The 13,191-nt window shown below is 49.3% G+C and overlaps 1 protein-coding gene across 2 annotated transcripts in view; it reads right to left on the bottom strand.

Annotated features, from left to right (window-relative positions):
- The window catches only part of lrba (LPS-responsive vesicle trafficking, beach and anchor containing), a 156,765-nt gene that overhangs the window by 94,356 nt on the left and 49,218 nt on the right, over window positions 1-13,191 (bottom strand). For both annotated transcript variants that reach the window (XM_072706912.1, XM_072706911.1), the window contains exons 30-34: window positions 12,472-12,641; window positions 10,094-10,172; window positions 9,479-9,612; window positions 7,668-7,729; window positions 65-129 (exon numbers count right to left, since the gene is read on the bottom strand). In XM_072706912.1, coding sequence (XP_072563013.1) covers window positions 65-129; window positions 7,668-7,729; window positions 9,479-9,612; window positions 10,094-10,172; window positions 12,472-12,641 — 510 coding nt within the window. The remainder of the gene's footprint in view (window positions 1-64; window positions 130-7,667; window positions 7,730-9,478; window positions 9,613-10,093; window positions 10,173-12,471; window positions 12,642-13,191) is intronic.

Here is a 13,191-nt window from a genome sequence, read left to right on the forward strand (position 1 = left end):
CGGGATAATGAAGAGGTGGCCGGCGGGGGTCACGGCTCCAAGGAGGGGGGTGGGGGACCGTTACCTGCCCTCATTGACGAGCTCGATGAAGGCCAGACCCGCGTTCTTCTGAATAGAGTTCTGCCATTCCTGAAACACACACAAACAGACGATGCCTGCGTTACACCACCGGAGAGGGAGTGGAGGTACCAAGGTTAGGTCCGCGGGCCAGCGAATGGCGGCAGATGTGCATCGAGACAGAAGGAAATGATGCGTTCATCCTGGAAGGAGGCGTGCAGCTGAGGCGACCTGAAAGGTCACGCAGCCTGAAGGTGCCTTAATGACAACTTCGTTACACTCCAAATTAAAGACAGATAACCACATTTAAAACTCATTGTTAAATACACACATACATATACGTAATATCTGAAAACAATATTATGCCAATAATTCTGATACACATTATTTTCTCATTTGCCCGCGTTAATCTAATCAGGAGCACATTATGGCCACACATTCGCACACAGAATCTTAAAGCCTATTGCAGCCAGCAGCAGCAAATAAGTATCTGGGTCCCGAGGGGGGGGGGGGGGTCATGTGACTAGGGGTCTACACATGGCACTCCTGAGATAAAGGTGGAAGGTCAGCAGCGTTGTGGGGGGGGGGGGGTAGAGCTGATCGCAGGTGGGAGCACAGCCGCAGGGCCATGGTGACCCACCTCGTGTTTTCCGATTAAAGCAAGAAATTCCACTTTCTTCACCTACGTGATCCATTTACTGTGCTGCAGTCCTGGGAAGTATGAGTCAAACAAACGACAGCGACGTAAACAGGGAAATGGTCATGGATTGGCGTGGACTGCAGGCATCGCCACGGAAACGTCACCTAGCGGCTCTCGGGACCATGTGACGTTCGGCTGAGCCCCGCCACCACTTGCCGTGGTTAGGGTATAAGGCGCTGTGGGGACGGCCCTGCATTTCAGCGCAAAGCTAGAACGTAAATTTCAGTGTGTTGGGTGGTGGGGGGGGGGGAGGGGGGCGAAAGTGAACCCCGGGTGGAAGGACATTAACCATGAGGCCCGGCGGCTTGGGAAAACGCCGCTCCAGAGGCTTAAAATACACACTACAGGAAGCGGGGCCATAAACAAATCCCCCCCCCCCCCAACAACGATGCAACTTCCTGTGCAACCAGGACCCATCTGACTCACCACAATCACTACAGATTTTTATCCTTTAACAAAAGCCGATCATTTCGCATTTGACAAACACACGAATAATCTCTTACTCCGCTACCTCCCTGAATCTAGACGTTTATAAAGAATTAATGATTAAATAAAACTACAATTTACTAGCAATTTAATTTAAGCGATCGCCAAGAACAGAAGTTTATTTCCAATGGGTAACATTTAATGTAAACAGCAGCAGTAAGAAACACCTCTAGGTTAACGCAGTCGTCCGACCTACAGCGGCCCAGAAACGCAACCAAAAGAGCTTCAGATGTTATCAGGAGGACCTTGCTTTAATCAGCCCTGGCAGCCTTTATGACAGCAGCATCCATTCGATTCCTCCCCTGATTAAAGGATACAATCCCTCGTTTGCGACCTCTGACCCTGGCCCTTCCTCGAGGACCTCGTCCACATGGCCGGCAGCCCAGATCCTTCAATGTCCGAAAGGCCCGTCACACACGGCGTGTAGCGACACCGCAAAAAATATGAGCTTTCCCAAGAAAAAAAAATTAAAGAAAAAAAATTTCCCAATTCCGAAACTACTACCCCGTGGCTCTGCTTGGATCAAGCAAAAGAAAACGGCGATATGCAAATACGGTCTTGCAAGAACGTCAGGTCAGAAAAACGCTTATCAGGAAGTGATTTCTGTGCGTGGAACTGATGAAAGTCCTCAGCACGCATCGCAGTTCCTGATTTATCACTTTCGCATGCCGTCGTTTCATCAGGCCCCAGCGGAGACTCTGAACCCGCCACTTTCCCTGAGGGAAGCTTGCGGAAGGTGTCGCCGCCAAATCAGTCACGCCACCGAGCGCGGCGGGCCATGTCACGGACATCGCGGGCGTGCCGTGCGGTGCCACAGGCCAGCCGAGCGCGCAGAGGCTGCACTGCCACTGCACTGGGCTGCTGTCAATCAGCGGCTACCCAGCGGAGTTTGTTTAGTCTCAGGCTGATGAGGTCGGCGGCACCTTCGGTGGCTCTTCTGCGGCCGCTGATTTAACCAAACAAGCGGCTGTAAGCAGAGCCGCGTGAGGCAAGGCAGGCCTCGTGCGAGACGGCGAGTGCGTGGCGGGAAAACCGCGCACACTTCCATCAGGTCCCAACGGAAGAAAGCGAGAAACCAGAATCGCCGTTTCCATTCCGGTGGACTTATTTGGAATTATTTTATTAGCTAAAAAAATATATTCATATGTGTGTGTGTGTATAATATTTATTATTTAAATTTCATCCTATTCAATAAGAAGCTATTCACAACAAAAATTGATTTTGAACCAAGACTAGTGATGTAGACTAGCTGTACGTTTTTTTCTTACAATTGTTGAAACAAAGTTGTTCTGCAGGTATTTTGCCATAAAATGATTTAATGCCGATTCTTAAAAAATTCATAAGCACACAAGATTACACTATGACAAACTATGCATTTATATATGAAATAAATGTCATGCATACATCACATGTACATTGGCTGGTGTGTATATTTGTCACATATACATTTTATCTTGCAAGCGACAGTAGGAGGGTAGAGTGTCATTATCTCCCCGCTTGGTGGAACACAGTCATCCAAGCAAATACAATATTTAAGACGCCTCACCTTCAAATGAATCCGATCCACAGCTGTATTTAACAGCCATCTATATTTAATAATGGAAAAACCAGCTTCGGGGGAAAAGCGGTTTATCAAGTTATACACTGAGCGGCATTTCATAAATATCACCGTCACTGAAGGCCATCCTTCACGGGGACGACGGAGCGGTCGGCCCCCCTGTGTCACATGACGTCCGCGCGAGGTCCGATTCCACACCTGGCCTCGCGAGCGGCACGGCTAACACTCGCACGTCCGCCGATTTTTATCTCCGTTAAAGCAAACATACTCCTTAAAGGACTATTCCCCGGTGAGAACGAAAAGTCACGATGCGTGGAATTACAAAGCAAAAAAAAAAAATTTAAAAAGGGAGCAAATATTTATTCTATCAACAACCTAGAAGAAATAAAGTAAATATATAAATAGATTGATATGATAAGCCCTTCCTGAACACGGAGGGGTCCGCATGCGTGGTGAGAGAGACTTTTAGAGGATCATCACCTCTCTTTATTGGAATCATTTGTAAAAACACAGACGCCGACACCCCCCCCCCCTCGTCCGTTCCCAACTCTCAGCGGTGTAGACAGTGTTAATCAACAATCCACACTTCAATTACCCCACAAAAACAACAGTACAAGGGCTCCTGTCTCGAAGCATGCCGCCATTGTCCGATAAACATCTCCCAGGAATGGACCGGAAACCCCTCAGTCACAGAACACAAATGAAGGTTTCTTTATACTTAACGTTGCAGATTCTTTTTTCATGTCAGACCCAAAGCATTAGAGACATTTGCGTCCCCCCGACTTTTCCCGACACACAATGAAAAATATTTTTAAAAATGACAGAATGCAAACATTTCCAGCACTCCTAGTAAAATGGATGTGGGGCACTGGTTAGAAAATCTAGCTGTGAGACACAATTACGTTTCTGTACGAACTGCTGCAGCTTAAGGCCGTCTTGCTTTTCATGTCCCAGGCCGGAGCAGGACGGCCGTAAAACAGCCGGAGGCAGAATGAAAACCCGCTTCAATTTAGGGCGTCCCCAGAGCACCGAGGGCCGCTTCCTGTCAGGAAGAGGTGCACAGCTCCCATCAGAGGGATGGGGGGTGGGGGGTGGGGGGGGGAGGGAAGGGGCCTTAAGTGGCAGTTTGTTATTATTTCATTTGTGCCGTTTCACCTTTTGTTTTAGCCAGAGCACACGAGTGAGAATGACCGCCGTCGAGCACGGCGTGACACCGACCTCTCCGGCAACACAGACGGGGCCATGAGGGGGTGAGACACACGGCCTTGGGAACAGAGAGCAACGCGGGAGAGCCGTCGCAATGATCCCCTTTTAAACACGCGGCGCTCCAGCTCTGAACCTCGCCGCAGTGTTTTCACAAGCAACAGGGTGTCGCTCTGGCTGCGCTGGGCAGAACGGATCATTCTTCCTCTGTTTTTGCCACATTCCATCTCCCCCCCCCCCCAACCGCCCCCACCTCCTCTTACCCCCCCCCTCCCCACCCAGGTACCAAGGCCTCGCCATCAAAGCCCCTGCCAGCAGTGATCTGAAGCAGGACCTGCAGTCACGTGTTTTTTTTAAACAATATATGTTGCTGTATCATTCCACCAAACTGGAGACAAAAGACGATTTCTCACTGTCAGACCCCGGTGTCCCCAAGTGAAGAGTATCGATCCGCGGGCCAGTGAGGACCCCTCCCCGGCTGCTCCCCGCCTGCAGGGGGTTAAACTCCGTACCCTCACGGCTCTCTATTTTCAGCCTAGAGGTCAAGGGTCGGTGGGAGCCAAGTACTTTGGGAAGTCAATGTCCACCCCCACCCATTTTCCAAAGGTGCCCATCTGTTAAACAGGTTAACTATACTTTAACGGGCAGGATTAGCCAAAAGCGAATACTGATGATAATCACAGTCATCACTCATCCCTGCATTACCGATATCCAATCAGAATGCTGATTTGATCCCAGGTGACCATGGGACACGATGCGTTTAACAAGAGCATCAGCACCAGTAAATTTACCCCTAAACAGAATTAAAAGGTAAAAAAAAAAAAAAAAAAACATCACATGGTGCAAGCCCAGTGACTGACCCATACAGTCCACAGTGCACTGCATGTAACCTGGCCTTTACTGGCTCGTGTTATTACACGACAAAAGATAAAATGACAGTGAATGAATAAGGTATGGAGGAGAAAAAAAACACAAGCTGAAAAGGGCTCTGATGAAAATTGCATGGCCTGTTCCATTCCTAAGGGGTCTTGGAGGGGGGGGGGGTCAAAACACCAGCAAAAGCACTCCAACAGAACATAAAATGAGCGGCGGTCGGCTAACTCGTAACGCGGCCTGGCTGCCCGCCGATGGAACCTTCAGGGCGGCGAGGCCCTCGTGAATAATCCTCCGGGCTGATGGCGCCGTTAAGCTTGATTATTCGGTAATTACGGCGTCCGCATGGCAGCCTCGCCACCCCCCCCCCCCCCCATACGGACAGGACGCATTTCTGACAAATAGGAGAAAAATAGACGGGCCTGACAGAAGGCTCAGACAATAAGCAGTGATATACAGGACACAAACAGAGCCACTCAAGGGTTTATCTGACAGTGCTCAGATAGCAGAGCGGCCCCTGTATCCGATGAGATGATTTCTAGTCGGGGGGGGGGGGTCCTGCATACAGAATAGCCGCCGCATTATTTATTTACTAGATGTTTTGGGTTGAAACCTTTTAAAGTGATATACTTCAGAGCGCGCCGCTGTAAATCCAGCCCTTAAGACTGGCATTGAGGCGATGTTGTTGGAGGGGGAAATCAGACTGAATTAGAGCAGAAGGGAGGAGAAGCTTTTATTGGGGGGGGGTGGGGGAGGCTGAATGGAAAAACGAGCGATCTCCGAGATGATAGTCATGCAATAAAAGGAGCAAGCTCTGAATACGACGCCACTTAGAATTATCCAGATGAAGTGGATGTCTTGATATCCAGCTAAAATGATGCACCCCACCCCCCCCACCTTGACGGGAGCTGCTTAAAAATCCCACTGCAGGCCACATCCTGCTAAAGATGTTGCCGTTACGTTGAAGGAAATGCACGGAACAAATTGCACGCGCGTATAACGAAAGGCGAACCCCAGATGTAACTTTAAGGACAGCCACGGGAAACCAGTTTGAGATTTAGATGAAATTAGTTTTCACCAGCCTAGGAAAAGAGATATTACGGAGAGTACTGTCCTGGATCACACAGACGGCGGAAGAACGTGGCGACCGGCGGAGGGAAAATACAGGAACACAGTGATTTACCCTCCATCACCTGTGAAGTGAAACTCGCAGGTGATGCCGAAATCCGGGCCTTTAGCGAAGAACCTCGGCACACCATGAGGACCCAGCCAAAGTCTCCCCTCCCCCCCCCACCTGGAACCACATCACAGCGAGAGCATCCTCACCGCAGGCCTTCTGTATGAAGTCTATATATGAGAATCAATAAGACCACAAAAGAGTGGCAAGCAATAAACCCGCCTGCAGCTAATGCTAGCGATGAAAATTGATCTTTAATTGGGAAGCGCCGGCATCCCTTACAGAGCGACCTTATCAAACTGCGGTTTAGCATCCTCCATCGTGTGTGCCATCCTACAGTGACCGCGGCCGCGCCTTTCACAGTCGCCGTGATTGAGACCCTGCCCTGACCCCATCCCTCGATCTCTGACCCGAGACCCACTCCATCTCATCTGGGAAATTAATTAAAATTTCAGAGATTGTATCGCGCCCCACCGTTGTCGATGACTGGGCTAAGGTGGGGGGTGAGTTTGATTGATTCCGATTGTACCTGCCCCCGCCTACCCCCCCCCCCCCCATGTCATTCCCTCATGGAGCTCCCCAGATGTCCCCAAACACATGTCCTCGAAGCCGTCACCCTCTGAAGCCTGCAGAAAGTGACAGAATCACCACACCACCACGGTGCGCCGCACCCGGCCGGCCGGCCCGGCCAGAAACGGGCACACCACCGCTGACGGGCTTTTTCATTTAAGGATGGGGGGCTGCTTCCCCCGCAATAAAATTACATTTGCATCGGGGCTGTGTGAGAACGTGGCCGGTGATTTATTGGAGCAATCAGCGCCATATTTGCAGCGCGCGCTGGCTGGGGCGGGCGGCCCGCAGCCGGATCCTGGGACGGGGGCCTGGCCGGCATCGGGCAGATTCTGGCTTTGATTAGATTAGCATTAAACAACACCCTGACAGATATGACAAATAGGTGCATTAGACCATGTCATTTATCCTTCCTCTAGCACGCCAACATCCCGCCCCCCCCCCCAGTTCCCCAAATATAAGCAGCCAGTACCACACTATGCTCATGGGTAATCTTTGCGGTGTCTAGCTGAGTACAGGGTGAGAGGAAGCACACTGCTCATTATACAGGGTGCGCTGTTGAGTGTAAAGGTAAGGTCCATTGATCAGACTCATTCTGCCTCATGGTGTCGCGTCCAGGGGGTTTGCCACACACGCCAAGAGGGTCCCCCCTCCGCCTGCCTCAGATAACACTGCCATTATGCTCGATGTCCCTCATTGACAGGCGGTGCCATTGATTTTACACACCTGCTATGATTCCTTCATTTACATTCATGGGCTGTCCATCAGCAAGACCCAAATAAATTTGGCAACATTGCCACAAAGGATGATTGGGGTATTAAAAAAAGGAAAGAAGAAAAGCAATCGATGCAAAGAAACATTCATCTGACGCTAGCGGTCAGAGAGCACGGGCTGTTAACCCGGGTCAAAGGTGTCCGAACGGGTCAGAACCCTTTGACCCCAGCACCGATATCGGTGCTATTAAAGGGCGACTTGTTTTATGGTTTTCAAAGCCGCGGTCGGATTTGGGAGGACGGGGAGTGTGGAGGTGGTGGTCCTCTTACCTGCGAGCACAGCAACATGACCAGTTCCACCACGGAGCTGCTGGACTTCATGCACACCAAACCTGCAGCGAACGAGGGGAAAGGGCGTCATCCAAGCGACCGTGACGACAGAGCCTGCGGTGCACCCTTCTATGTACGCCCCGCACGCAATGGCCAGTCTATCAGGAGCGCGTAGAGCGGACGGTCCGTGGGTGACGCCGGTGGCCCCCACAGCTACCCGCAGGCCACGCCTCCTCATCTGCCCAGTACATGTAACGCATCAAAACCAACATTTTATTTTCCCACCAGGGCCCTTCATTTTGTAAGCTTTAAAAAAAATCCTATTCTGAAAAATAACCACAGTCCAGTTCAGATCCAAAAAGAATTAGTCACTACATGAATGTAAAGACAACCGTTCTAAGTGTCGCTAATCTTGTAGCTTGTTAAAATTTGTTTGTTTTTCTACGATTACATGTAAAATTATTCCTTTTACGGCACACACACACACACACACACACACACACACACACAGATTCTACAACATCTGCGGGGATGAGTGTATCGATGGATCCAATAAACCAACATAATGTTAACTGTAAACTAATACACATTTGGGCCTTGTATTACAGCTACAAATGTGCCTAGCATATGTCTTATTGATCCATAATACCTGCTTTTGTGTGATTTCCAGAGCACTGGGGCCATCCCATAAGGGGGGGGGGGGGTGCCTTAGTGACCTCTGCTTTCTCAGTTACTCTGTCCCTCCTGCTATCCATCAAGTTTCCATTCGGCTTCGTGGCAGAACACACCCAAAACACTCTTATTAGCGGCCTGACCCCCTGACCCCCTCCTCTATAAAGACCCCCGCCGCAATATAATCAGTTAGTTAAAAGACACTCTGAATGTTTTATGACTTAAATCTGATTAGCGCAGTGCTTCAAAATATTAAGGCGCCGCATTTTTAATGCACCGTTTTTTCCCCCCAGAAGTTTAGGGTCGCATTACAAATTGCTGCGCCGAGACACACATATAGCTTTAGTCGGCTAACTGCGGGGGACGGAGGCATTGGGAGAGTGGACGTTTGGTCAGCCTGAAACACATTGTGTCCCTGGGCCTAATATCCATCCCTGCGTCCAATTCCTAAAGGTTTTGTTAACGTTAGCAAGCTCAGCTAGCTGGCTAGAGCCATCCATGCATCTGCGTGCCCAGTACAGGGTTATAGGTAGAGTGTCTGGGGTTTTTCCCAAGCAACACAAGCCAGGGGAACAGCCAGGATGATAAAGCTCCTGGCAGTTAGCGTCTGACAGACATCTTAATTTGCTTACAGTACAGGATTATCCAGCCTGTGTCTGCTGTGCCAGTAAAGATCACATGGTCTGTATGTCTAAGTATGTACAATTTAATACATGCATAACAAGGCAACCACATGCAACCCCATTTAACGGATTGATTAATTGGCAGAGCATGTTCAGGGAAAAGAAAGACAGGCAAAAGACGTAATATTTAAGTATCGGGGCATTATTCATTTCAGAAAGGCATAAACACACCAATATCACCAACATTGGAAAAACCATTTTAACTGGAAATAAATGGGGAAAAATAAGAAACTGATTAATGTTTCTCACAGATAAACAAACATGATTTACATGCAAACCTCAGAAAGGACAGGGGAGGTGAAACACGGCTTGGGTGTGTGTGGTTTTCTATACATTACATTGTGGGGACCCAATGTTCCCACAATTTAATACAAACTTTTTACCTTGTTGGGATATTTTCTGTGTGTGTGTGTGTGTGTGTGTGTGTGTGTGTGAGTGAGAGTGTAGGGGCCTTACTGGTGCCCTCGATGAGCAGCTCCTGCCCGTGACTCCCCAGGAGTGTGCGTGACAGGAAGGGGGCAAAGTCCACAAAGATTTCCCTCAGCAGGGGGGCTGCCTTCTCCAGGGCGTGTTCCAGCCGCTCTGAGATGCTGCGTGAAAAGTCAGAGAACATCACTCAGATTTCCACCGGTGCCCAAGAGGAAGGCTGCTGTGGAACAATCTGCAGAAAGACGTTGCATCTTCAGACACCCATTTAGTGTGGTTCTGCCGACGGCCATAATTTAAGGAGCGCAAATTTAAGTGAACATGCAGAACCAACACAGTCACCTTCCTCGAGACGTGCGTTTCCTGCACACCGTCATTCTTTCCTTACCACGGAACACACATGGGGAGGGAGTCCTCCGATTCCGGAACAGTCCCTCAGCAGAGGATCACTGTAATTACTTTAACATCACCAAAGCGGCACGGAAAGTATATGAAGGGCTGGGAGGGCGATGACAAATTGGAGCTCTCATTCAGCGAGAATGTAAAAACACAGAAAACAACATGAGAGATGGAGGAGGAAAGTGGCGATTGGGGGCGGGTGTGAGGGCTCCGTTATTGACGGCCAGCCGACGAGAGAGGCGTCACCTCATGTTGGGCGCGGAGTTGCGGCTCATCGGGGACAGGCTGGGGACAGATGGCAGGTTCACACTCACAGATGCCCCGCCTACAAGAAATCAGAGACACTCGTCATTCATGTGGCTGGACTCACGAAACAGCACCCAGCTTCTTAAAACAGCACTGGGGAATAAACAGACAGATTTCCTGGGCTGGACGGTTTAAAACTTTACCAACAAAGTCAAAAATACCGGCTTTGTTAAAAGGAGAGGATTTCCCATGCAGGAATTCATCAAACAAGGGCTTTTCATTTTTCATTGTCAATTCATGGTGCTATTATAAAGGCAGCCTTAAATGCACCTAGTACCACTTTTTAAAAGTCAATAGCTCCGCCCATCACTTCCCACATCACTTCCTGTCACATGGACATCCCTGGCGGCTTCCATCTCGTTACGTCCATGCCTCTATCTTTTACTCATGCCGATTTACGCGTCTCACTCCTGAAATATTTACACTGCGTGCTTCTCTCCCGTACATGACACTCCTAAACCCCTCTAACAATCTTACTGTCAAGGGAGCTCTCATTGATTTAATTGATTCCTCTGGCTGGGCCCCCACCCCCCCAAAAAAAAGGGCCATAAATACATCAGGTGCCCACGTTAATGTGTTTCCATAATTGCCTCAATGCCTTTTCCCAGTTTTCCAGGCCCGGTAACCTCAGAGCGGGAGTAACTCTTCCCGAACGACTGGCGCGGCAGGCCAGAGTCCACGTGGAATGCGGGGCTTGCGGGGTCTGCGGCCTTAACCACAAACATGTGTGCCTGCAGGGCCCCCCTGGGCGTAAATGAAGTAGCTACTTCAAACATGTGGGAGTGGATTAACTTCTCTCCATTAATCTCCACCCCACCCCCCCCCCCACCAATAAACTCCCTCCAAGTGACGCTTTAACAGACAGTTACAAGGACATGAAAGGAAACGCAAATAGATTATCTGTGTTTGCCCACTGTCACCATTGTTTGTGGTGGGGGCCGGGGGAGGGAGAGTGAGAGTGAAATCCTCACAGAACTGGCTCACAGCGCAGCTCACAAATTGGCACGAATAAATCTATAATGCTTTCAATTCAGAAGCGGCGCACCTTTAACTCGGAATTAATCAAGGGCATTTCCTGCATTCACTGCTTGTCATTGCACAACTGCATCGCATACAAATAACTAAAAAAACAAACAAACAAAAAAAAAACGAACAGAATGGCAAGAAGTACAAGAGCAGGCAGTCATACATGGATCATCATGTGCCCTAATTTAACACTTTTAGATTTTGTAATACAAGTGCAGACTGATGTCAGCTGTCAGAGTTAAGACGTAACAAATATGCTAAGACTACGATAATCTCGTACGGAAATGATGCTCAGTCCTCTTTCCCTGTGTTGTTACAGGACGGCTGGATTGCGATACTGCCAAGGTGACCGGATAAATAGCCTGGGCACCCTGGCACAGGGGAGCGAGTCCGTCTGTCCCGGGGGATTTTCACAGCTCAGACAGCAGCATCACCACCACGGGCTACGCGTCTGATCACTGTCAATTACGCCTCCACCTTCCTGTCTGTGTGAAGTGTAGGGGGTGGGGATCTCCTCTCCCTCAGCAGGCACCCAATGCGGTGGCCTGACACCGCACCCTGGACTCGCTTCGCTGTGACTCCCCTCTGACTCCCCTATGACTCAGACACGAGCTGCCTTCCATTTGAACTGGGAAGTCAGAAATTGCCACCTGAACGCCACCTGATGTCGGAAAGTCCTACTTGGAAAGTCAGAAAAACCTCAGAATTCAAGATGGCTGCCCCCTTTATCAACAGAAGCTAAAGCCGTAGTTATATACTGTTTATTAGTACTTACGCCTTATTTGTCTCACGAAATCGGTCGTACACACAGCACTGCCCAACTACTATCTGTGGACATGCTGTTGCTATGGTGTTTGTATGCGCAAAATACCGCGTAATAAGTTATCAACTGGTGTTGCTAACAATGGCTAACAAAGATCCTGTTTCAGAGAGCAGGATTTCTTGCTTAACCAGATAACTTGTCAGATTTAAAGTAGTCTGGGGTAAACATAAAGTGAACGAAGATCTAAGTCATGTACACTGGGGTACCTTAAATCCGAAAAGCTGTCTGGCTAAGCAAGTAATCCTGGCTTTTAAAGCAGGTCCCTGGTTCTGCTAAATGGCTTTCCGACTTTATGTACTGGAAGGCGGTTAACTCAGGTGTGACATCATTCCCAGCCTTGGCCGGTCCCTTCCCCCCCCCCCCCCCGGAAGCAGACTGCAGTCACATTCCGTCTCCTCCTGTGCTGCGGCTCCTCTATCTTTCAGCTGACCATGCATGCGTGAGTGAGGAGTTTGGCACCGACGCTCACCGGCAACGGGTTCGGCGGCGCCACCCTGGACGCTGGGATCGGGGGCCGCGACAGGGACACTGTCGGGTGCCCCAGCGGAAGCAGGACCGGCGGCTCCTGCAGCAGGTGGGGCGGCTGGGGGGGGCCCGGGGGGAATGGCCCCTGCCTTCTTAGGGCCCAACACAACACTCCTATGGGAAAAAAAAAACAAAAGAAAAAAACACTTTAAAAATATGTATGCCAACAGGAATGTATCAAATATTATTTCTACAAAATATTACCCAAAAAATAAGCTGCAATCAAGATTATTATACCAGGTTAAAATTAAAACCATTAAAAACATTTAAAACCAAATCAATCGTATCCCATCATATCCAAGCCACTCATAGTGTCACTCCGTGACGTTCTCAAGCAACCAAAAGCAGGAACATAAACATGGCGAGTGAGCTCATTAAACATACAGTGCCGTTTCCCACTACTTGCTGAAAGCCTGAGGGACGATTAAAGCAGCTGAAACAGGCGATTTAAACATCCCCATAACATAGATGATTCCTGGACAACCTTATCAGTCTCCATTTAAATCAACAGCCATGTCATGATCTAAAACTTTGCTTTATTCAACACTCCAACCTGAAAATGCTCAGCATTTTAATTGGTGGGTGCTGATTTGACATGTAAAAAGCAAAGGATTATGGGTAGCAGTCTTTCTCATGATCCTGCAGGCACGTGTGGCATCTGAGG

Source organism: Paramormyrops kingsleyae, chromosome 25 (genome assembly GCF_048594095.1).
Source record: "Paramormyrops kingsleyae isolate MSU_618 chromosome 25, PKINGS_0.4, whole genome shotgun sequence".
NCBI classification, from domain to species: domain Eukaryota; kingdom Metazoa; phylum Chordata; class Actinopteri; order Osteoglossiformes; family Mormyridae; genus Paramormyrops; species Paramormyrops kingsleyae.